Raw genomic sequence first — 25,227 nt, 5'->3', positions numbered from 1 at the left:
TGCACTCAGCATTCCATATCATAGTTTAAACTAACCGTTTTCTTGTTTACCTCCACATATTTGGCCTCCAGCTCAGGTCTGATACAAATTCAACTTTAATAAGTTTAGTAAATTCAGATGGCCTCTGAGCCTTATTGTTGCGGGTGGGAAAAAGATAATGTCTGAGAGAAAATAAGAGTAGTCAGCAGCAATTCCCTATGATTAAAGAGAAGGTGAGGTACACTGTGGAGTACAAAGGTGGGGTCCTAGCAGAGTCAGGCAGAAAGATGTTGGCATAAACCTACACCAACCTTTTGCCATCAGCTGTCTTTTCCTTATGGTTTAACTGTCCTAGAGATAGATGGATCGCTCACCTTACCTACAGGAAGCGCAGTGAGAATGTCTCTGGGGGTAGAAACTTCAGGAAGACCCAGTGATGGGTCCATTTGCGTCCATCCCCCAGCCTCCCAAACCCGGTGCCATTTAATAACCTTCCCAGAACTGTCGAGGTGAGACAAGATGGTCTCCTCTGGGAGAGGAGACACCAAGCCTTCTTCTCACCCAGCCCCGCTGTCTCTGCGTCCCGCAGCGCGCTCCACAGACTTTGAGGGCTCCGAGCCCGCGAGCGCGCGCCCGTGAGGTGGGTCGGGAGCGCGCGGCGAGGGTGGCTTGGCACGTCCTCCAGCTCTGCCGGCTTGCCGCGCGTCCTTCTGCCGGCGTCGGCTCGTATCCCCGGAGTCCACCCGCCCGCCCCGGGCTGTGCAGCCTGGCTTCAGGCGGTCCTCGCGGGAGCCATGGGCCGCCGGCTCGGCAGAGTGGCAGCGCTGCTGCTAGGGCTGCTAATGGAGGTAGGGCCGCCGGCTCCGGGCGCCTCCGGGAGCAGGGACGCGGGAAGGGCACTGCGGAGCTCGCGAGTCTGCCGTGTGGGGCGGCGGTGGGGCCTGATGTCCGGACCCCCAGTCCTCCCTGCGCGCCTCCTCCTTCTGTCTGCGCCCGGTTTCCCCCTCGCTGCTTGCTCGGGTTTGCGGCCCCGGGGAGGGACCTTTGTGCGTGTCCACACGCGCATCCCGGCGCTAGGGGCCTGGGGCGGCGCCTCCCGCAGCTGGTAGGAGGGACAGGGACATTTCTGCCTTTGGAGATGAAGTGCAAGCTTTTAGAGGCGAGGAGAAAAATTCCACGGGGAGCTTGGGTAGTGGGTGTACTGAAGTGAAGCCGCGGGAACTTGATGGTGGGTGGAAGCGCCGCCGAGGTACAGCCGGGGTTAGACCCGGGCTGCGGTCGACTGAACTGCGACATCCTGTGACTGTGATGCGAGCCATCCTTCCTGTTCCAGCGGGTTCATTCAAAGGCAAACAGTGGACTTATGGCGTGTAAAATATGGATTGGGGTTTGGAGGTTTGTTCATAGTCCCACCGCTTTAGTATTTTGAAAGACCTTTGTATTAGTAAAGTCAGTCTAAGTGGGTAAGGATGCCTGGCTGACTATCATGGTCCTGCCTCAGAGACCTGTAAACTTCCGTGGTTGGGGAGTCAGCAGTACTCCGGAAGATTCTCATTTATGCTGGAGGGAAAGTCTTTCTCCTTTAGTCTGGAGGGTTGAGGGAAGAGTTTCTCCATGCTATAAGTTCGAAACGGAGCAAAGGTTGCTCGCTTTTCTTCGAAATACCTCTTTTTTTTTTTTTTTTTGAATATATAACGTTTTTGAGAGTGCCACCTCTGGCTTTCTTTCTTCCCACTTGTTCAGATTTTTAAAAGCTTAGGAACCAAACCCTCTGGGTGATGATTCAACATTGAATGCTGTGGAAAAGCCAACCAGAGAGCACTGTTTACAAAAATAAATGTGTGTTTACCTCAACACATCTCTGCCAATTTGTGTGTGTGTGTGTGTGTGTGTGTGTGTGTGTGTGTGTGTGTGTAACATAAGATTAGCTAGCGTTCTCTTGTTTCTATATTTGTGCCACTCCTGTCTCCAATTTAGCTTTGTGTGCATCCTAAAACGCACTGTTTTTATTTACTGGGCGCGGGGGGGTTATTTTTTCATTTTCTTTTCTATATTTTTGTCTTCCAACGATGTTTATTAAGGAAATGAACAGTAAAAATACTGGCAGACATGCCAACACTCTAGCTTTATATTCAAGAGCCGGCAGTGGAAAAGCTTTCAAATCGAGTCACTTAAATTAGCTTTTCGGGGGAGGGGAAAAACCAAAAGTAAAATGAAATATGACCTATGATTGTCATCAGTTTTTATTTCCAACTTTTAATCTACTGCTTTGTTGCTTTGATACTATCACAGTGACATTGTCTGGAGTTGTTGGGATGGACTCTCTCTTTCTCTGCTAATTTAAAAAATAACAAAGCGGTAAAAACAAAGATCTCAGCACCCAGCCTTGTATTGCAAACAGAAAAACACACAGAGAAAGAGAAATAAAGGGGGGGGGGAAGAGAGAGAGAGAGAGAGAGAGAGAGAGAGAGAGAGAGAGAGAGAGAGAGAGAGAGAGAGAGAATGAATAAACACAAAGAGACAGAAGAGACAGACTCCCAGGTGGAGGAGATCCAGAAGACCTGGAAATCAGAGTTTGTCTGGCAGTGCTAAAAGTTTTATGTTTGGGGATGGGGTGAGTTTCTCCTTTTCGTTCTTAATTGGCTGATTTGGGCTACTACAGGAGATTGGGTAATCCAGACAAAGAAAGGGAAGCTGATTGGTTCCTACTGTAGGACCCTCCCCTACTTCTTGTGGGAGATTTGAAAGCCCACTGAATACTTTCGGGCAGAAAAAAAGCCCACTAGTCTTGGTGAGGGAGAGGACCAGGAAATTTGTTGTCTCTAATGTACAAGTGAAAAGTATATTAATGCCCCTAGAACTTCGTTTCCTTGTCTGTCTGTCTGCTGAGGATCTGTCAAAAGCCTAATCCTTTAGTGAAGAAGGTTTTGTTCTATCCTGGAAGCTGTTTCGTGGCATAAAAACTTTCTTCAAGTGCCAGGAACAGACCTCAGGGCCTTGAACAAAGTAGTCAAACAAGGCACTGTACCATGGACTTTGCATTTGTTCATTTAATTTAACCTTATTGTTTTCTTAGCTACCAGAGGGAGATTGAACCTAGGGCTTCTTACACTTGCTGGACCAGTACTCTGTCCAGCTGGAGTCACTGTTAAGATAGGATCTTCCCGTTTGGCCCAGGCTTCAGTCTCCCGTATGCTGTGATTACAGGGATGGGTCGCCAGGGATGGGAATATTTTGTCTTAATAGGGAATTTAAAACTTCTTTGTAGGATTTAAAGCCCCCCCCAAATGGCTGAGCTCTTATGCTCTCATGAAATTCACTATCTGGATGCTGGTGACATTTGTTTTCTAGGTAGCTCACTTATACATGATGATATCTTCAGTGCCTGATTTCTGGTCGAGTTCCAGGACAGCAAGGGCTATAAAGAGAACCCTGTCTCAAACAACAACAACAGCAATAACAACAACAACAACAAAAAGATTTAACTATCACATACAAGTTTAATGTGAGGTTTTAGTCTGAGCTTTTTCATCTTAAACTGTCTGCTTTGAATATTTTAATGGCCTCTCAATTAAATGCGCAGTTACAGTTACAGAGCAGCTGAGGAGGCAGATGATCCCTTCTGAGGACATTAAAACAGTTGGAGAATCCCCTTCATGGTTCCAGCTTCTGTTGACTGATACACAGGACACTTGGCTGCTGCTGCTGTGTGTGTGTGTGTGTGTGTGTGTGTGTGTGTGTGTGTTGCTTCAGATGGTTTCAATGTGTAAAGTTCTTTACACACTTTGAACATCTGTCGTGAAGTTTTGTGGTAGTGGATATCCCGTTTCTGCCCTCTGGCAACCATTCATCATTGAATGCTGTTGAAGATCAGGCTTGGGAGTTTTATATCCTTGTATAGAGAGAGAATCTTAACAAATTGAAGAGAGCTTTCGTGTCTCACTCTGATATCCTTTTATAGAAGGTTGCTTGAATGTAGAAATTTGTATTTTTATTGAGTGAACATTATAGGATGATTTATTCTATTACCAAGCCCTGCTCTGAGCACTTTATAAATGCTAATTCATGATTCATCGTAGTCCATGGTTGTTTCAAGTGGGAGATATTGTATAATTTGTCCCAGATCTTACTGTTGTTAAGCGAGGGGGTCGAGACACTTGGTTCTTCTGTTTCCCTGCCATGATGCTCCACTTCTTCCTCAAAGTCTGCTTACCTGGGAACATGGAGGGCATATACACTCTGCATTAGCCCAGAGAGATTTGTAGAGGTATGCATTCCAACATGCAGAACTCCTCCAGAAACTTGTCAGTCCTTAGAGAGGTAATCTAATTTAACTGGGACATTTCAGAGAGGGGAGTTGGATGTATACTGGAGAGCAGGCATCAGCAGAAACATCTCAGGAGACCTGGTTGTTCAGTTGGACTCCTAGGTCAGGCCTTAGAGCAGGAAGAGGCAGCTGACCATACTATTCTACCCCACGGATGCATCCTGAAGCTCCTCTCCTGGAACCACCCTTCTCCCTAGCTTAGTTTCTGTGAATTGGGTGATCAACTAACAGGAGTTCTTGTCTTATACTCTGCATACCCCACCTGGTTAAATACAATAATGCATGTCAGAAATGTGGCATACTCTATAAGATGGTCACAGACTAGTGTTCGTGAATGGGAGAAGCTAAAAGCCCCCCTGAGTCCTCAGATTCTAAGGTTAGATGCTTTAGCTTGGCTGGCTGGTTCCTAAGAGTTCTCATAGAAGAGAACAGAACTCTACCTCCTATTAGGGCTGATGGGAAAATTCCCAGTGGCCTTCAATGGGCCACAGTAAACTGCAAAAGCAAACTAAAAAGCTGATGGTACCTTGCTTGAAACAAAAAACTGAACCAACAAACCAACAACATAAACAAAAGCAACCCACTTTGTGTGTGTATTTATTTTGGCTATATGTGCATGCCAGGCAAATGCTGTAGCTTTGAGCTGTATGCCCCCACTCCTGTAGAACACTGTTGAATAGGAGTCACCCATTCAAGCCTGTAAGTTCATCTATGTTCACAGGGGCATGGACTCGTTTTGTAGGTAGGACTAACTTCAATATCTTTTAGAGCCTTTCTTGGCACCAGAAGCTGAGTATGAAAGGCTCTTCTCCCAAAGAACGGTTGTTCTTGGCTAGGAAGAAAGGGTGGTCATCTCTGGGGGAGAAAGGGTGAGAAATTGAATATTGCCTTTTGAAGTTAGGGAAATGAGAGGATTAGTGTGTGTTTTTCTGTAGTTCTATGTATGTTGTTGCTGGGAAATGTCAAAATTAGAACTTAGTTGTTTCAGAATGAGGGATTTTTTTTTTTTGTTAAATATTTCATGCTCTGGAATTCCAACCTATGAGTTTTCTAAAATAAACTTTTCAAGTGTCCTACTTTCAACAAATATTTAAAATCTGAGCAATTATTCAATTCCAATGGAAAAGGCATCAGGTTTATCCCTGGAAACTCCAGAGAAGGCTGGGTGGCTACAGGTAAGAGAAAAATGGCAAAACTAGATGAGCCAGATACACATGTAGCAAAGGCATTGCTCTGAAATCGGAATGACTGTCACCAGATGCAGGAGTCAGAACGTTGTCCAGAGCTGGGGTTTTACTGGCCTCTGCTCTCCTTTTAGCTTGTGCAGATAAGGAGGCTCGCTGAGGGTGGGAGGGAGGATGACATACACAGCAAGGATAGGGTCATAATCGTGGCTGGCCACTTAGTTAGGTGCATGGCCCATGTAATTCCCGGCACTTATTTTTTGTAGTCTCCCTTGGGAAGCCTCTCCCTGGGAGACTTAGTAAATATTTGAATGAGTAAATAGATAAAAGGGTAAGTAATCATGTGGCAGGAGCTGGACAGGGATATAGTAGGAGGAAGGTGAGTGATAAGACTTGGAAGAGGGAGTGCCTGTGCAGTGTGCATGAAATTCCTGAAGCGTTTGTTGATATGTCAGTTCACAGTAGGAGTCCCCTATCCCCATCCTAGTTATTTGTTCTAGTCATCAATCCCATCCCCCTTTTAACTTCTTTAGTCTTTATTTAAATATCATTCTACCTATGCAGAATTTAGCTGCCAAGTTCTTTTTTTTCTTTCTTTCTTTCTTTCTTTCTTTCTTTTTTTTTTTTTTTTTTTTGTCTCTTGTCTCTTCATTAACTACAATGTAGTATTACATCTTATAAGATCTGTAAGGTTACTTTCCTGTTCTTTTCTTTTATGCTCTTCTAGGACCCTGTGGTTAGCTCGGTTATAGAGCTAAGTGTTAGTGAGAAGTGGACTGTTATTTTATAAATCAGATTACTTCCTTGGGCACAGGAGATATCTGGGTGGTAGTGAAGTCTCATGTCTAGATGCCATTCTGATTAGATTATATAGCCTCTTGGCTCTTCATGGAATAGCTGGGAATCTCTGAATAAGTTATAGGTGTAAACTCTCACTCTTTCACTGACTCCACTGATTCATTTGTGAAAAGAGAAGTGCCTGGCATTACAGAGCTCTTTTCAAATCGCCACCTGGAATTTAACTGGTTCCACAGGTTGTATTAAGAGATTCTGAACAGGTGCCAGAGAGATAGCTCAGTTCTTACCAGAATTTGGTTCCCGGCACCCAGTTGAGTGAATTATGGTAGCTTTTAACTCCAGCTCCATGAGATCTGCTGTTTTCAAGTAATTCACTTATATACAGATAATTAAAATAAAAATAAAATGTAAGAGAGGAGATAATTAATATTTAATCAATTCTCAAGCAAGATTACAATGCCCACATCCTTGCCAAGATCAGCAAGATCTCTCTTGTCTACCTACAAAAAAGAGCTTCAGTTAATTCTTTATTTGAAAGTTTTGCTTCTAGTAAGTTGTCCATGCCCATGCTGATGCAAGCAGCCCTAATTTCCTTTCTATTCTCTTTCTTTCCTTTTCCCTTATTCCTTCTCTTTGATGTGGAGGTTATCTACAATTTTTATATTCACGTAAGAATTTTCCAAAATTTGTACTATTTTAACATCATTTTAGAATGAATATGCAACCTTTTATTGTTGATTTTAAAAAAATTATAGTGGATTTGGTTTCTCATGTATTATAAAAATATGAAGTGAAATTATAGCATTAATCTTCTAAGGTATTCACTAGAGTCTAACTATCCTTAGTAATTTGATACTGATTATTATTCCTTTGAAAATACATAAATACCTTTTATACCAGTTGGAAATGTAATCTTAAATCCTTGAACTTCTTTTCCTAAAGTATTTTACTGTAACAAATATTTATTTATGCTTGAACATCTTAGGGTTAGTAACTAAACTTACACATTATTTTTATGAGCATTCATTTAGCTCTCTGGATGTCTTAGTTAGGGTTTCTATCCTTGTGATAAAGACCACAATGAAAAGCAACTTAGAGAGAGAAGGATTTATTTCATTGTACTTCCTTTACCTAGCTATCTAGTCATCTAGTCAAGACAGGTACTCAAGGCAGAAATCTAGGGGCAGGAACTGAAACAGAAGCCATGGACAAATGCTTCATTCTGTCTGGTACCCCATGGCTTGACTAGTTTGTTTTCTTATTGTCTTACTTATTCTGTTTTTGTGAAGAGAGGCCATGACCACGGCAATTCTTTGAAGAAAGCCATTTTATTGGGGCTTGCTTACATTTCAGAGAATTAGTCCATAACTATCATGGTGGGTAGAGTGGCAGTAGTCCAGAATGGTGCTAGAGCAGAATCTAAGTGCTACTCTACAAGCATCAGGCAGAGAGAGCCATTGGACCTGGCACGGGGTTTTGAAACATCAAAGCCTACCCCTAAGACATGCTTCCTCCAATAAAGACACACCTACTTCAACAAGGCCACATCTCTTAATCCTTCTAATCTTTTTCAAACAGTTCCACTCTCTGATGATTAAGCATTCAAATATTTAAGGCTGTGGAAGCCAATCTCATTCAAACCACCATACATATATCTAAAGACCATTTGCCTATGGGTAGCACTGTCCCCACATCAACCATTAATCAATAAAATGTCCCACATATACCAACATGCATCCTGTGGAGACATTGTTTTTCAGTTGAGATTCCAGATAACTAACCAATGGGGACATTGGCTAAAGCTTAAAGTAAACATTACAAAATGGAAGTTTCTTGTTTTAATTTGTAAATTTAACATAAAAATGGTTTGGGTGTATGAAAAGCTACATGTAATGAATATATGCAACTTCACAAGTTTGAATATAGCCATGTTGCCCTCTACTATGTATGTAATAAACCTATTTTTTCCCAAACTTTCTACCTGTCTTCTGTAGTAGTTTGAATGAAAATGGCCCACATAGGTTCATATGTTTGAATACTTCAGTAGGTGGAACTGTTTGAAAAGGATTAGGGGGTGTGGACTTATTGGAGATGTGTTATTTGGCAATGCCTTTGGGGTTTCAAAAGCCCATAGCATTCCAGTTAACTCTCTGCCTCATGTTTGTGGTTCAAAATAAAACCTCTCCGCTACTGTGCCAACTCCAGTGCTCCCTGCCATGATAGTCATGGACTCACACTCTGAAGAAGGCCTCAAATAAATGCCTTACTTTATAAGTTACCTTGGTTATGGTGTCTTGTTAGAAAAATAGAAAAGTTGGTACCAGGAGTCAGGTAGTATTGTAACAGCCTTGACTATTCTGGGTTTTTTGTTTTGTTTTTGTTTTGTTTTTGTTTTTGTTTAGAATGTGAATACTTTTTTTAAAAACATTTATTTATTTATTTATTTATTTATTTATTTATTTATTTATTTATTTATTTATTTATTATGTATACATCATACAGCTTTCTGCCTGCATGTATGCCTACAGGCCAGAAGAGGGCACCAGATCTGATTATAGATGGTTGTGAGCCACCATGTGGTTGCTGGGAATTGAACTCAGGACCTCTGGAAGAGCAGACAGTGCTCTTAGCCTCTGAGTCATCTCTCCAGCCCTAAAGTGAATACTTAACAGTCCATCTTAATTGGAGCTTGGAAGACAGTGCTACTGAGAGCAATGTGGACTATGGAGGCACAACTCAAGAGGTTTACAGGGGAACAATATTAGCAACTTGGGCTAGAGGTCACCCTTGTGATATCTTGGCAAATAATGTGGCTGCTTTTTACCCTTGTCCTACAAGTCTGCCTGGATTGAATTAAAAAGGATTGGGCTAATTTCATTGGCAGAGGAGATTTCAAGAGAGCCTAATGTTGACTCTGTTGTGCAGTTGCTGGCAGTCACTCATACACTACTCTACAATCCCGGAAAGCAAACAGTGCAAAGCAAAATGTAAAATGTACAGTTCTAATTGAATACAGCACTGGAATATTTAGCATTTGAACCAAAGCTTGAGCTGAAAGAGATGACAGGCCTGATGTGAAGTGGAATAAAGGGAACAGTACCCTCAGGGCAAGACCCCACCCAGCAATGGTAGTGTGTAGCTGCTCTACAACAAAGGAACGTTTATGCCATAGAAGAAAGCTTATGCACATCTAATCCAAGGAGAGGGCCAGACCCCATCCCAAGCAGGCAGCTGAACTTGGCAACATTGGTTCTGGCTTTAGAGTCACGAAAGATGTATAAGTGAATAAGTGCATTGTGGAATCTTTCTCTGTGATTAAGGAGAGCCATTGAGGCCAGGAGTTTGGCAGGGGAGTTCCTATATGGAGGCCCTGAGATGCCATTGTATAAAATGAAGCCTGGAGTGCATCGGAAACCCCAGAGCTTTGAGACACCTGCCAAGGAGAGCTACATACTTGGAGTGAAACCAGCCCAAGAGAGAGAATTATGGCTCAGTCAGCAAAGCTGGAAGGGCGGAGCCATCTAAGCCCTTTGGTGTGGGACATGGACCTATAGGATCTAGAGTTTGTCTTGCTGAGTTTCAGTCTTGCTTTGGTCCAGTATTTCCTCAGGATGTCCCATTCTTCCATTTTGGAATGGTAATGTTCTGTGCCCTGTTCTGCATATGTTGGAAGTATGTAATTTGCTTCTGATTCTGATTTTACAGGGGGTTACAACTAAGAGATTGCCTTGAGTCTCAGGAAAGACTTCAGCTTTGGAGTTTTAAACAGTGTTGAGACTATGAAAGACTGCTCAGCACCATGCCTGCCTGCCTGCTGCCTGATCCCTGCCATGATGGTCATGGACTCTAACCCTCTGCAGCTATAAGCCCCAAATAAACTCTATCTTCTCTTAAGTTCCCTTGATCATGGTGTCTTAGCAATAAAAACGTAACTAAGACAGCAACCCAAATAGTAATAATAAAAATTGAGCATGCTAACATATTATAATGCAAAGCTGTATTTGTATGCTGAGAAATGACAATAGGAAAATAATTAAATATCGTTTTATATAGTTGTTTCCATAACAACAGAAATGTTTGCTTATACAGTATATCTGTTGCCATTTATAATATGTGTTTGAATCTGAGTAAGATATTTAGGGTTTCATCTCTTGGCAATTTGAGGGTAAGCACTGTGCAAACTGGGTGTGTTGTATGTTCAGAGCCAAGTCATGTGATACAACATGAAGGAATGCTCCTAGAAACACCTTGGATTGTCCATGTAATAAATTTTGAACTGGTTTTTGGTCATTGCACATTCTGAAAAATTTCACAACAGTGAAAATTTCACTCCATATCCAGTGGCTTGACCCTATCCACAGATTAAGAAACTACAGTTTAGGAGATAGGCTCTCTTGAGCTGGTCTTGTATCTTTGGTTCTCTGACTGAGTTGTGTTGTGTCAGGAAGTGACTTCTTCCAGAAATCCTTGCACTTACTATGTAGTAAAGGAATGTCTGTATTCTTCCACAAGCATAGGCATTTTCTGTGTCTTCTCTTTCTGGGAAGTAGGGCCTTGGGCATGGCCCTGACCTGAGTCATATGGTAACCCTGGCCTGTCATCAAGGGAGTGACTATGCTCTGCATGTAGATGGCCTACAGATTGTTTTCCCGGTCATGTCATCCATCTCTACAATGAACATGACCAGATTGGGAACTGCTATGACTACAGGCTAGTATGTGGGACTTTTCTTAAAATGGAGATTTCTTATTCAATATTTCCATTCTATACTGACTATAAAGAAGGAGCAGTGTAACTCATAATGTGGATGTATGTGTGTCTATTTAGAATGGCCTGCTGAAAGTGAAGACCATAGATTAAAATAAAAATCTCATTTGCAGACACTTTCCCTTTTTCTTTTGTGTTCATGGTCAGTGTTCAGTATACCAGGTAAATACTTGCCCTGCTGTGAACTGTTAGCTGGTGTATCCCTGCTCCTGTCCATCACCCTAGGTTAGATGACATTCTAGATCACCTGCCCTGAGAGAGGGGTGAATGATTAGAACCTTTGCTACCTTTCTTTGCCCCATTTCTGTGTATAGCAAGTTGATCTTTGATTCATGAGTTTGGATATCCTTACAGATTAAGAATCGTACATGACTAATTAGCCCTTTGTCTTTCATCAGACCTCCAGGTTATTAGGGGTTGACTTAGAATATCTGACCTCTGTGTGCCAGGACTATTCCTTGTTTGGTGACAGACTTCCTGCAAATGATCATCCTTGCTAGACAGCCTAGGGAAGTACCTGTACCCAGAGTTAAAACTTTTCAACTTCAGTGCCCCACATGGGACCAGCTTCTTGGAACCTATGTCTCCATGCACCTCACCCCACTGTAGCCACTGTTCTTTCTAGATGATGAGGGAACATCTCCACCGCCAGGACTGTAGGCTTTAGGAAATGCTAGGATTTCGTGTGTGTGTGTGTGTGTGTGTGTGTGTGTGTGTGTGTGTGTGTGTGTGTGTGTGTGTGTGTGGCTTGCCTTTTTCTTATTTCTAATATGTTGTGTAAAGATGCTGGTAATTATGGACTGCATTTCTCAGATTTCTAGATGTAATCTTGGTCCAAGAAGAATGTTTTAAACCTAAGAACAAGGCTGATGAAAATAAGGATGACAGAGTCTTAGGTAGAGTACACATGACAGAGGCTATCTGTACTGTGAGTTAATAAGCATGGATTCTTTGTGTAGAAGGTCAAGCTCATTTTGTCTTCTGGGAAGTGAGTGGCTCTGAGGATAGGGGATACGGGATACTCACCATCACTCTGGTTTAGCAGATTTTCAGTAAGTCTTTTGTTTTGTTTGTTTGTTTGTTTTTCAGAAAGAATTGAGTATCTAAATTTTTATGTTAAGTTTCTATAGTTTAAAACTACTGTGGGATAAATAAAACACTCACACAGGATGGATAGTTGGAGATCATCACTCCAACTCAATTTTCAGTAAGTCTGTGAGTTCATGGATTGAATAATACATGTGCTTAGTTCTGTGTGTGCAGAGGTCTCTGTAAAGGTGTTTTCCTGCTGTTTCTTAGGTTTATCTGATGTACTAGCTGGTTCTGTGTCATCAGAGAGGAAGGAACCTCAGTTGAGGAAATGCCTCCATCAGATCCAGCTGTAAGGCAGTTTTTAAATTAGTGATTGGTAGGGGTGAGCCCAGCCCATTGGGGATGGTGCCATCCCTGGGCTGGCAGTCCTGAATTCTATAAGAAAGCAGGCTAAGTAAACCACTAGGAATAAGCACCCCCCACCTCCGGCTTCTGAATCAGCTCCTGCCTCCAGGATCCTGCCCTGTTTGAGTTCCCATCCTGACTTCCTTCAGTAATGAACAGCAATATGGAAGTATAAGCCAAATAAAACCTTTTCTCCACAACTTGCTTCCTGATTATTTTGTTTTGTAGCAGCAATAGAAACCTTAAGACATTTGAGATTCTGTAATTTGCAGGAAGTTGAGAAGATATATTGGTTTGCAGAAGGTTAAATTTAAAGACCAGTATACTTTAATATTAGAGAACTATGAGGTTTCATATAAAATGTGATAAAACATACCTAAGATGGCTAGGCACTTCCTAGCCTTGTCTGTTGTTAGAGAGCCTCCAAGGTCACTGAAGCCAGCTCACTGCTGCTTTTCAGTCATCCAGTTTTGTAGGGAGAGGCAGCCTTGGTCTTGCCAAGACCCTGTGGGTGGTATCCCTGGCATTTCTATCTTAATTCCTCAGACTCAGTGGAGGCAAGACAGGGGCAAGACTGGAAGTGAGCAGGTCGGCAGGTGAGGACACTGAATGAAAACTCAATTCTCCACCGCTTCCAAGAGTCTTGGACTATTGTGAGGTTTTACAGCTCACCTGGGGCTACTAAAATCCAGGTCAGTGGGATTATGATATATCTGGCCTTCCGCCAGGTAGGACAGTTAGTGTGATGTGGGTCAAATGTGATTCTGCCTCATTCATTTGCAAGTCAAAGACTGCCCTTCTCCTGTTTCCCAGGGGCACTTAGGGTAGAGTATGGAATCCTATATTCCTGGAGGAGCTGACTGTGGCAGTAAAAATCAAGGCTCAGCTCTTTACCCAGCGTGGGCTCTGAGCGATCTCCGCCCTCCTACTTCAGCCTCTTTACTCTTGGTCCTGCCATTCCATTTCCAAGCTAGAGGCCTTAATTCAGGTTTCTGTTAGCTTTTGGGTTTTGGCTATACAGGGAGATACACAAAGTATTTGTATGTTTTCACATTAACTTTTAATTTTAGAGTAATTTTTAGATTTAGAAAAGTTGTAAAACTTTTGCAGCGTTCCTATGTAGGTATTACCTAGTTTGCTGCCTGGGAATATTTGGCACTGCTAAGTACGTTTGCCTGAACAACAACAATCAAACTCAATCATTAGTCCAAACCCTCCTGCTTTCCTTCAAATTCATGCCTTCGTTTTCCACTAGTTATTACATGCAAATATGTATTTGTAAATACATATGCATATATGTGTATATATAGGTGTGTGTATATACATATATATACACATGTATGTGTGTGTAAATATATATATATATTCCTATGTAGGTGCATATGCAAAGTATAAATTGTTCAGTCCATGTAATGTTACTTTTATGGTAGGTTTCAGTGCAGACTGTTAGGCCCTGGGCAGCCACTGCTATGCTCGTCCCTGGGGAAGACCCAGTCTCCTGCTCCCAGCTCTGTAGTTAGTAGGATTGAGACCTTGTGGCTTTTCCCTGTCCCTGTGCCCCGTCATTGTTCAGTTCATTTGGACAGTTGTGTTGGTTTCATGTGTGTAGCTTCTGACTGAACTAAGAGACACAATCTCAAGGCAAGTTCTCTGATCCTCCGGCTCTTAGAATCCTTTCACCCCCACTTCGGCAGTACTTCCTGAGCCTGACTTAGAGTGGGAATGTTTTGTAGATGTATCCATGGGGACTCTGCATTTTGATTGGCGGTGTTTTTCTGTATTGGTCTTCATCTGTGGCAAAAAGAAGTTTTCTTTGATGAGGGCTGATACACTTATCTGTGGGTATAAGGACAAATGTTATAGATTGTAAGGGATTATGCCATCTTAATACATTTGTAGATTCTCCTCCAGGAACCATGGATTCAGCAGCACTGATAGTTAGCTCGGCTATTTTGTTCGCAGGTAGCTCTCCGAGACATATATACCCCAGAAAAGGGCATTGGATATCCTGGAACTGTAGTTACAGACTGATTTGAGCCATTATGTGGGAGCTAGGAAGTTTTGTGCCTTGCTACTTTTTAGAAGATCATATTTTCAATTCTTTTAATTGAGCCTGGTAATACTTAACAGCTATGCTTTAAAAGTGTGTATGTCCTTACAAGTCTTCATTAACAGTGTTTGCATTATTTGGTCTGTCTTTGTGTATCCTCAGTATATTCTGTTAAGTCTTTCAGAACAAATACAGTAAAATACTGTATTCACTCTAATATGTATTATATTTTTCTGTCTATATAAGAATACTTTATATGACTATAATACACATGAATGTTTAGTAAGTCCATACTAATCCTAATTGTGTATATTTAAATTTGTTGACTCTTGAGCTATGTAGAATACCAGAATTTCACTTAATTTTTATGTAATATGTATGTATGTATGTATGTATGTATGTATGTATGTATGTATGTATTTTGGGTTTTTTGAGACAAGGTTTCTCTGTGCCCCAGCTGTCCTGGAACTCTCTTTGTAGATTAGACTGGCCTGTAACTCATGGAGATCAGACTGCCTCTACCTCCTACCTCCTGAGTACTAATATCAAAGGCATGTATCACCACACCTGGCCCACTTAAAATACTTTTAATCTTTGGGAATTTCTTAGAGTGTATTTTAGTCACATTCACTTCTCAATCCTCCCCGATTCAAGGTCCACATTTACCTTTCTACGTTCTCTCCCACAGTCATTGTTCTCTTCTCCCTCAAAAGAGAGAGAGAGAGAGAGAGAGAGAGAGAGAGAGAGAGAGAGAGAGAGAGAGAGAGAGGAGCCATCAAGTCCAATTTGCGCCTGCCCACTTACTCCTCAGTGTGGTGTCATCTGCTGGATGTTGGTGGCCTACCAGGATCCACCTTTAAAGAAAACTGGCTCTCCCTGCCCCAGAAGCCATGGTCCATAGCTCCTAATTTAGAGGACTTAGAGGTGGGGTTCATGAGTCCATTCCTACTCCCTCATAGAGCACCGATTAGCCTGACCTTTGACCTTGTGCAGGAGTTATGTGACACCACAGCTGCTGTGATGTCATGAGTGTACCCTGTCACACTGGCTTCAATGCTCCCCAACCTCTGGCTCTTAGAATCTTATTCTCAGCCATTCTGACTGGAGTGAGGTGAAATTTCAAAGTTTTAATTTTCAGTTCCCTAATTGCCAAGGCTGCCGATCACGTTTTGAAATATTTCCAAGTCACCTTTCTTCTTTTCAGAACTCTCTGTTCAGATTCATAGCTCATTTTAAAACCTGATCATTTTTTCCTTGACACTTTTGAGTTATGTATATATTTTGTACATTAGTCCTCTGACAGATACAGAGGAGACGTCAGGGACTTGCTTCCGTCTTTTAATTCTCTAGATAGTTTCCTTTGTTTTCATGAGGACCCACTTGTCAGTTGATGACCATAATTCCTGGGCAGGTAGTGTGTTCTATTCCAATAGTTATTTTGTATGGTTCTCCCTCTGTTTTTTTTTTTTTCTACAAGTTTCAACATTTTGGATTTCAAATTGACATCTTTGATCCATTCGGAGTTAATTTTTTTTAAGGGTGGTAGGTACAGGTCTAATTTCACTCGTCTGTGTATGGGCACCCAGTTTTCCCAGCCTCATTTGTTGACGATGCTGTCTTATCTCCATTTTATTTTAGTAGCCTGCCTATAATAGGCTTTCATGTACTGTCCTACTGTGTTTATCAAGTTCAATGTTCATGTTTGTAGCCCACCTACAGACTTTCTTGTACTGTCCTCCTTCTCTCTGCCCATGGAATGCCTTGGGCAGGATGTTTCCTTCCCCTTCCTCAACATGATTTTGGCATCTCTGTCAAATCTCAGATGGTTGTAGTTATGTGTGCCCATGTTCGGATCTTCTGTTTTGCTATGTTGATGAATATGTGTGCTTCTGTGCCAGTGCTGTTTTATTGCGTACTCCTGTAGGTCCGGTAATCACTTCAGCGTTGCTCTTTTTGCTTGGGTTACTTTTTCCATCTGGGTCTGTTGTAGTTCCATATGAATTTTAGAATGGTCTCATCTATTACTGTGAAGAAGACTGTGGGGATTTTGATTGGGATTGTATTGAATCTGTAAGGTGCTTTGGGTACAATGGTCATTTTGTAGGACTGATTCTGCAAATTGGTGAGTGTGGGAGTCTTTCCACACTCTAGTGCCCTCTTCAGTGCCTTCTTTTCAAAGATTTGAAGTTTTCATTGTGGAAATCTTTCACCTCCTTGTTTAGATTTCTTCCTAGATTGTCCCCCCGCCCCTTTGAGGCTTTGTAAATGGGAATGTGTATTTTGGTGGTATATAGGAAAATTATTGATGTATTGGAAAGCTATTGGTTTTTGTAGTTGATTTTGTATCTTGCCTCTGTGGTGAAATTATTGATCATTTATGCAAGTTTTCTGATTGAGTCTTTGTTTTCTCTTGTGTAATATATCCTATTATTTCCAAACAGGGATAATTTGACTTCTCTCCCTATTTGTATCTTTTAATTTTCTTCTCTTGCCTTATTGTTCCAGCTAGTGCTTTCAGCACTATATTGAAAACAACTGGGGATAGTGGTAGCATTGTCTTGTTCCTGATTTTCACAGGATTGCTTGGAGTATCATCATTCCATTTACAGCAATGTTTACTATTTCTAGCCTTTATTATGTTGAGGTCTGTTCCTTCCAGTCCTATTCTCTTTAGGATTTTTATAATGAAAGCATGTTAGGGTTTTTCTGAAGTAAGTGTGTGTGTGTGTGTGTGTGTGTGTGTGTGTGTGTGTGTGTGTGTGAGAGAAAAGAGAGAGAAGAGGAGAGAAGAGAGACAGAGAGAGAGAGAGAGAGAGAGAGAGAGAGAGAGAGAGAGAGAGAGAGACCCCAGAATTTTTTGGGACAAAGTCAACCTGAGCATTGTAGATGATCTTTTGATATATGCCTGAATTTCACTTGCAAGTATTTTATTAAGGATTTTTGCAACTATTAATCAATGATATTGACCTGTAGTTCTTTTTTTGTTTTTTTTTTTTTAATTTTTGTTGTGTTTTTATCTGCTTTTGGTATTAGAGTAGTACTGGCTTTGAAGAAGTTTGGGAGTATTCTTTCTGTTTCTACTTTTTCTTGAATAATTTAAAAAGTATTGGGTGTAGATCTTTCAAACTCTGATAGGATTCTGCTGTGAATCCATTTGGCCCTGAACTTTTTCTTTTCTGGAAGTCTTTTTTTTTTTTTTTTCTTTAAATTGTAGGAGTCAGTTCGCTCCTTCCACTAAATTGGTCCTGGCAATTGAACTCAGGTTGTCAGACTTGGTGACAGACAACTTTAATACCATCTGATATACCACTGAGCTATTTTACCAGACCACTTCTTACTACTTTGGAGATGAAGAATTCCAAGCTCAAAAGCAATTGGTTAACAGGCCCGAATCTTTCCACGCTATTGAGGCACAGAAGCAGGCGTTGTGCTGTGTATTATGGCATGTTTGTTCCAGTAGGTTACACTGTTTTTAGATATGAGTGATGTCATAGTTTACTCAGCTCAAGGCATGTCTTTATTTGATCTCAATTCTGAAGCTTTTGGCTTTACTTGTTTTATTTTGCTTTTGTAATTCTTTGTGTAAGATTCCTGGGCTTTCAGTATTATATGTGTCATCAGAAGCTGTGACACACTTTTCTTTCTAAAATAGAAATCAGATGATGGGCAAGGTAAAGAAGGAAATTTTTCTATGAGTTGCCCTCTGCCTAGGCTTTGGATTCCTTTTTTCTGTGGATGTTTGTAGAGTGTTGACTTTCTAAGCACAAGAAGACGGTCTTCTTAGTGAAGTTGTTATGTGTCTATCTGGTGCTTTGTTTTTGTTCCTGGGGTTGTGGTAAAGGATGTCATAGTTACTTTTCAATTTCTGTGACAAAATATCATGACTACAGAACTTATAAAAGAAAGAATTTAATATCGGGCTGGTTCTACAGTGTTAGAGCCTATGACCATCGTGGCAATTAATATGGGAGCAGCCAGCAGACATGGCATTGGAGCAGTAGCTGAGAGCTTACATCTTGATTCACAAGCATGAGGCAGAGAGAATACTGGTGGCACATCTGCTTTATCAAGGCCACACCTCCCAGTCCTTCCCAAACAGTTCCACTTTGTACTATAATCCAAACATATGAGCCTATGGTCCATTCTCAGTCAATCTAAACTATTCTCCTCTCTCATTCCCATAGACTTGACCCCATATTGCAATGGAAAATGCGTTTATAGTAATTTAAACACTCTCCAGAATCTTTCACAGTTTCAACATGATTTAAAAGTACAGTCTTTTTTTTTGAAACTCAAGGTAGTATCTTAGTTGTAACCCCTTGAAAAATCAAAAGCAAAAAAGAAACCCCATATTTTAGAGAAACAGTGGTACAGAATATACATTATTATCCCAATTGGGAGGAATGGGACATAGGAAGGAAATACTGAACCAAAGCAAGACTGAAATCCAGCGGAGCAAACTCAGTCCTGGAGCTACAGGTCTTCTGTCAAAGACCTTAGATGGCTCCACCCTTTTTGCTTTGTTGACTGCAGCACACTTCCCTCTCTGGGCTTGGTTCCACTCCTTGTAAGCAGTTTTCTTTGGCAGACATCCTACTGCTCTGATGCCTCCAACATCCTGGTGTTTCTACTTCAATCCAGGCTTGACTTTCACAGCATTATGCAGTGACCTCTCAGGGCCTCCATGCATACACCTGATATGCATGAGATCCCCTTCACAACAAAGGAAGATTCCTATAACCTTTTATAATTCTAAAGTCAGAACACATGGCTGATGTTGCCAGGTTCACTGCTTACTTGGGATGGAGCCTGGCTCCCTTGAATTACATTTGCATAAACTTTCCCTTGTTGCATAAGCTTTCCTTTACTCTAGGAGCAGAAAATCCCATGTGTATTTCCTTTTAACAAGTTGGAAGCTTTTCAGGGTGTGGCCTTGCCCTGAGGGCATCACACCCTTTATTCCATTTAGATTGAGGACTCTCTTTATCTTTTCCAGCAGAAATCTTGGTTCAAATGTTAAATTGCTTGGTGCTCTTCCTTTTTTCTTCAATTTGTACATTTTTGTATTTCTTTTTTCCCAGCTTGCCTGGTTTTTTAGTTGTTGTTGTAGACCTACATTAGAATGATTACTAATAACTGGACTACAGAGACAATATTATGCTTTCTTGAAATCTCCTCTGCCAATGAAATTAGTCCAAAACTTTTCATTTTTACCTCAGTCAAAATTTTCTAACCAGGGCAGAAGGCAGCCATGTTCTTTGCCAAAATACTACAAGAATGATCTCTCACCCAGCTACTACTATTGTTTCCTTATGAAACCTCTTGAACTGGATCTCCATAGTCTACATTATTCTTAGAACTATTGTGTTCCAAGCACCTACAATTATTCCTGTTCAGCCCTGAGTACAGCATTCAACCACTTTCCTAGTCCAGTGTCTTCCATATTTATCCCCAAATCAGCATGATCATGTCACAGCAACACCCACCTCCTGGTACAAATTTCTGTCTAGTTATTTTCAATCGTTTGATAAAACCCAATGACCAAGGCAACTCATAAAACAAAAGAGTTTAATTTAGGGCTTATGGTTCTAGAGGCTTAGAATCTATGTCAGTCAGTTGGGGCAGTGAGGAATGACAGCAGTCAGGCAGACATGGTGCTAGAGCAGTAGCTAAGAATTTCTATCTTAATCCACAAGTTCGAGGTAGAGAAAACTAACTAGGAATAGCCTGGGATTTTGAAGCCTCAAAAACTGCCCCAAGGGACACGCCTTCTCCAACAAACTATACCACCTTATCCTTCCCAAACCATTATACCAACTTTGAACCAAGCATTCAAATATATGAGCCTCTGGGGGCCATTCTCATTCAAACTACCACAGTAGTATTGAAAGATCATCATCACAAAAGGCTCTTTCATTTGGATTCAGATATCTGTTCCATTTTCTGTTAGTGAAATGATGTCTACAATGCATCTCATGCCAGTTCCTATGCAGAATATGGCATGTCTTCTAAAAGGTAGGATGATTGATTGTTTGTGACAAAAGAAATTATATCATCTATACAGTGTGTAGAGAGAATACACAGACATTTGAAATGAACATAACTTGTTCCCATTTTGTATTTGCTTCCTATATTACATTTCCAATTTACCTGTCTATAGGCTTTGCTTATTTATAAATGGATGTTCTACCCAACTTTCAGGATAGCCATGATGTTAAGGGAGATTTTATATAAAAATTATCTGTGAGTAGCACACTCACACACAGACACACACGTAATATTAGTGACTATTTTCCCCCATTTAATTTAGCTGGAATAAGAAACATACATTATGCATTATGAGAATGGCAGTTAAGCCACTGTGAGATATTAGTATAGCGCGAGATGGTTAATATCAAAAGGACAGATGATAAGAGTTGAACATGGAGAAACCTGAGCTCTGTTACATTTTTTAGTATGCATATAAAACAATGTAACTGCTGGGTAAAACATTGACAGTTCTCAGAAACTTATAAAAGGAAGCTATGTGCAGTGATGAATACCTGTTTTCTCAGATATTCGGGGGCTTGTGAGGTTGGGTCCCTCAGCCCAAAAAGTTCAAGGTCTTGTCTCTTTAAAAAAAAGAAAAAAGAAAGGAAAAAAAACCAAATTGAAAAGTTATATATATGGTGTGTTGTGTTGCCTAGGAATTTTATTCTTAGGCATCTACCCAAGATATAAGGACATGTATGCAAATGTTTTTTGAGTTACCAGGGAAACTGAGGTTTCCTTTTTGGGCTCTTAGTCTTAATAAGAAAATAATTTAAAAATGGACTCAAAAGGAAGCCCAAGGATAATTTTATTTGAGTCTGAGAGCAAACACCAGGGAAGGCAAGCTGCAAGCCTTGGTGGCTCCTTAGGAGAGGCAGATGGAACAGAGGGAGAGAGAAGGCCATGACTTCTTCAGTGGAGATTGGCGAACCATGGTGGAGGTCTTAGAGCTTGGGAGAGCAAGTGAGGAAGCCCAGGAAATGTCACAGAGCCAAAGGAGCCACAAATGAAGGAAAAGAAAAAGTTGCACTTTTTAAAGTGAGGATTCAGGAGTGTGGGTGGCCACATGGCAGAGGTTCCATGGTGCTATGTGGTGAAAGCTGCAGATGGCTGCATCAAGAAGGCTCTTCTAGGAAGGACAAGTACATTCTCTCATGTGAGGGGAGTTGATCCTTTCCTCCCCTGAGCATGTCTTCAGGTGACTCAGATGTCCCACTGGATAGGATGCTGGATGGGTACATTCTTAGCCAGGTGATTGACAGGCCAAGTTGGACTCCCCACAAACCCCCTTTGAGACTGGAACTTTCTACATATTTCTTCCCATTCTAGAATTCATTATGTAGACAAGGCTTATCTTGAACTCAGAGATCTGCCTGCGCTTGATATTAAAGGCATGTGACACCACACTCATGTATGTGGCCACATTGTATGTCTGTGTCATGTGTGAGTAGTGTCCAAGGAGGCCAGTACTAGGGTTAGCAGTTATAAACCACCATGTGGGTGCAGGGAACTTAACCCTGCCCTCGGGAAGAGCAGCTGGTGCTCTTAACCACTGAACCATCTCTCTGGCTATTGGATTGACTCTTAAAAGAAGCCAGCGCTAAGTGAGTTTTGTTCTACAACCAGGACAGAAAGCCGAATTTAGATGCTATTCTTTTGACTTTGCCTAACTGAAAATACCACCCTTTTACAGGGTAAATTCAAACCCCAAGGATTAGCAAATCTGGTGTTTAGTTTGTAGTGCTACCAGAGAAGTGGGATTTAGGGACCAAGCTACCGTAACATTCTCCCTTCTGAAGAAGTAACCCTAAAACCAGTTAGGAATCAGAGCATGGAGGAGAGCCCCCAAGCACTTTTGGCATTTCTGGCCTCCAGCCATTGTCAACTTAACACACTCCCTGTTACTGTTCAAGGACAAGAATCAATGTCTGTCAACTGCCTGCCCCATTTCTATCGCCTGCCATCAGTACCAACAGCATACATATTAGCCTAAACATAGGAAGACACAAATTTTTGCCAACTAGTGGATGGTGTTTCTACTCAGTGAGGCACAAGCTCTAAAAACAGATTGCAATAACACAGACAGTATTTGCATAGAAAATGTAACTTTAAAAAGGGGGGGACGGGCAGGAGCAGGCAGATGTCTGTGAGTTAGAGGCCAGCCTGATGTACATAGTACGGTCCAGGACAGGTGAGGCTATGTAGAGAGTCCCTGCCTTTAAATTTAAAAAAAAAATTATCAAACCTTGTAGAAAAGGCAAGACCATAGAATAGAAACCCAGAAAGTATCCATTAGAAATGAGGTAAGATATAGAGTTGATTGTAGAACTCTGGGGACAGAAAACTATGTTGTGTGTGACACTGGAGTGCAATGGAGAGAGTACTTTGCAAATGGATGGTATGGATATATATAAACTAAAAACCTCAGTAAGTCAAGCTGGAACTTGGTTCACCCAATCCTCTCCTAAATTTGTCTTTAAATTGTGTTTTTAAAAAAACTAGGTAAACAATTTTCAGAATTCTGTCACAACGGCATGAGCCGTCCGTCCAAGTGTCAGAATGTAGCTTGGGTTTTCAGGGGTCCCTGCCCTTTGCGCTGACTTCCGTGTTATGTTCCTCTCGTCTTTTGGCACAGCAGCTTCTGGGTAGTGTTAAAAGAATGTGACATAAGGTAAGAGTGCAGGTGCCAGTCAGGCACCCTTGTAGAGTCTTTAACGTACCCCACCCCTGAACTACAGTTCCAAAGTTACTTTTACAGTAATCCTAAAGAGATTATGCCGTTCAAAAACGACCCTCCACGTGTGTGAGTGGTTATTTTTATTAGGTGAAAGTAAACGTGCAGAATTTTAAGTTGGCTAATGGGCACACTCCATGATAACCTTTTCCTCAGTGCGGTCCCCAGTGAGCAGTATGTGCTTCAGGCTGGACTCCCACCCTTGTATATTATGATCTTCGCCCATGCTAGCTTTTATTAATTCTTCATTGTTTGATTCTTCGTTGGATGATTTTCTTTATTAAATGCTGCTATTTTTATATCACAAATATCTCTTTGTATGCACTGCTTAGTTCCTTATTAGATTCTAAGATATAATTGAAAACAAAATGTTACAAATTTCATAAAAGAACTTGGAGACTATCAAAGTATAGCAAGAGCAAACCTTTGCTGCCACAGTGAAGAGGACTTCTCCTGAGTAGTTTCGTACATCGATCCATGCTAGAAGGGTTCTTCAGTGATAGGGTCCTGAGGGAGACCAGAAGGTCAGACGATAAGGAGACAGAAAAGTTCGGGATCAGGACTTCAGTAGTTTGAGATTTCCTACTTTGCTTTATCTAATGTTTCTACAAGTATTTTAAAAAGATGTCTTGATTTATGACTTTCTGTGTTTATGAAAACTTCATGAGTAAACCTTTTACTACATTGAAACCTGGAATTTGTGATAATCTGAATCTGCCTTCCTAGATCGTGGTTACTCTAGAATAAACTATTTCTTATCCTATTTGAGGTGAGAGTTCGTTGTCTTCTTGACAGTTTCCATATTATTTTCCTTTTTAATGTGTAAGAAAAGTACGTAATTCTATTTTGTTGGCTTTCTTAGTTGAGTATTCCTGTGTTATTCTGTTTCTCCACAAAAGAAAGATAATGCCTTGATAGTCTTGGAGTGATGTCTATTAAGGACACCGTTGCCCCATTATAGAGTAATTCGTTTTTTATAAGTCTTAGGCTTTTAATCCCAAATACTTGAGAGGTTGAAGCAGGAGGATAGCAATTTCAATGCCTGACTGGGGCACAGAATGTGTTCAGTGTGGGCAACTTGTTTGATCTCCTGTCCTAGAATGAGAACAAAATAAAACATTGGGGAGGCTGGAGATAGGGGTGTGTAACTGGAGCACATGCCTAGCACAGGTTCAATCCTACGACAAAAAAAGAAAAAGCCTAGCTTAAGGTTCAATCTTACTACAGAACAAATAAAGATATATAATTTTAAAAATAAAAATTATTAATGTGTGTGGAAAAGTGCGGTCCTCAGACACATTTTTTTCCTCCTGGCAGCATTATATATATATATATTCTTATTGGCAGAGAATATCAGGACTTTCTTTTCTATTTCTTTATTCAAAAGCCCATCTTTTCTTAAGGAATTATATTTGTTCTTTATTATTGTTAATTATGGCCAAGTCATTTTGAATATTTCCTATGTGTTGATCCTTTCCCTACACCGTAGTAATCAGCATTGATTTCAAGAGTAAATCATTTGTTTTCCTGATTTCCTCATGCCTCTGCAGACCTCAGACAGTGACTGGCTATAAGGTCATATGTGGGTTACTTCTCACCTGTACACCATTCTTTGGTTATTCTTGGCAGTGGCCATTCTTGGGCCAGAAAAGGAAGCCTTTGGTTTGAAGTCCTTCTCCCTTCTTCCCAACAACCCTTTATAGCCCGAGAGAGGGCCGTGTTTGCTCTCCTTTCCAGATCTGGAGCACTCCCTGCCCAGGTTCTTTTCTGAGCCTGTTCCATTGCAGAAGTTGCTGGTTTCCTTGTGTCTTTTCTTCTGCCAACCTTTCAACTGGTTAATGATATTACTCTTTCTTATTTCATAGATGCTTACTAGTGTTTGACTTTTAATTTTGGTTATGGGATAATTTTATCTGCAGGA

At 41.1% G+C, this 25,227-nt stretch overlaps 1 protein-coding gene across 1 annotated transcript in view; it reads left to right on the top strand.

Moving 5' to 3' along the window:
* The first annotated feature begins 623 nt into the window (after positions 1-623).
* Positions 624-25,227, top strand: part of Vopp1 (VOPP1 WW domain binding protein) — a 62,588-nt gene continuing 37,984 nt past the window's right edge. Inside the window, exon 1 of the mRNA XM_032906422.1 lies at positions 624-827. Within this exon, the coding sequence (XP_032762313.1) occupies positions 774-827 (54 nt within the window). The 5' untranslated portion in view covers positions 624-773. The remainder of the gene's footprint in view (positions 828-25,227) is intronic.

Source organism: Rattus rattus, chromosome 6 (assembly GCF_011064425.1).
Source record: "Rattus rattus isolate New Zealand chromosome 6, Rrattus_CSIRO_v1, whole genome shotgun sequence".
Classification (NCBI taxonomy): Eukaryota; Metazoa; Chordata; class Mammalia; order Rodentia; family Muridae; genus Rattus; species Rattus rattus.
The sequence above is the reverse complement of the archived record's forward strand: the minus strand, read 5'-3'. Positions and strand labels throughout refer to the sequence as shown.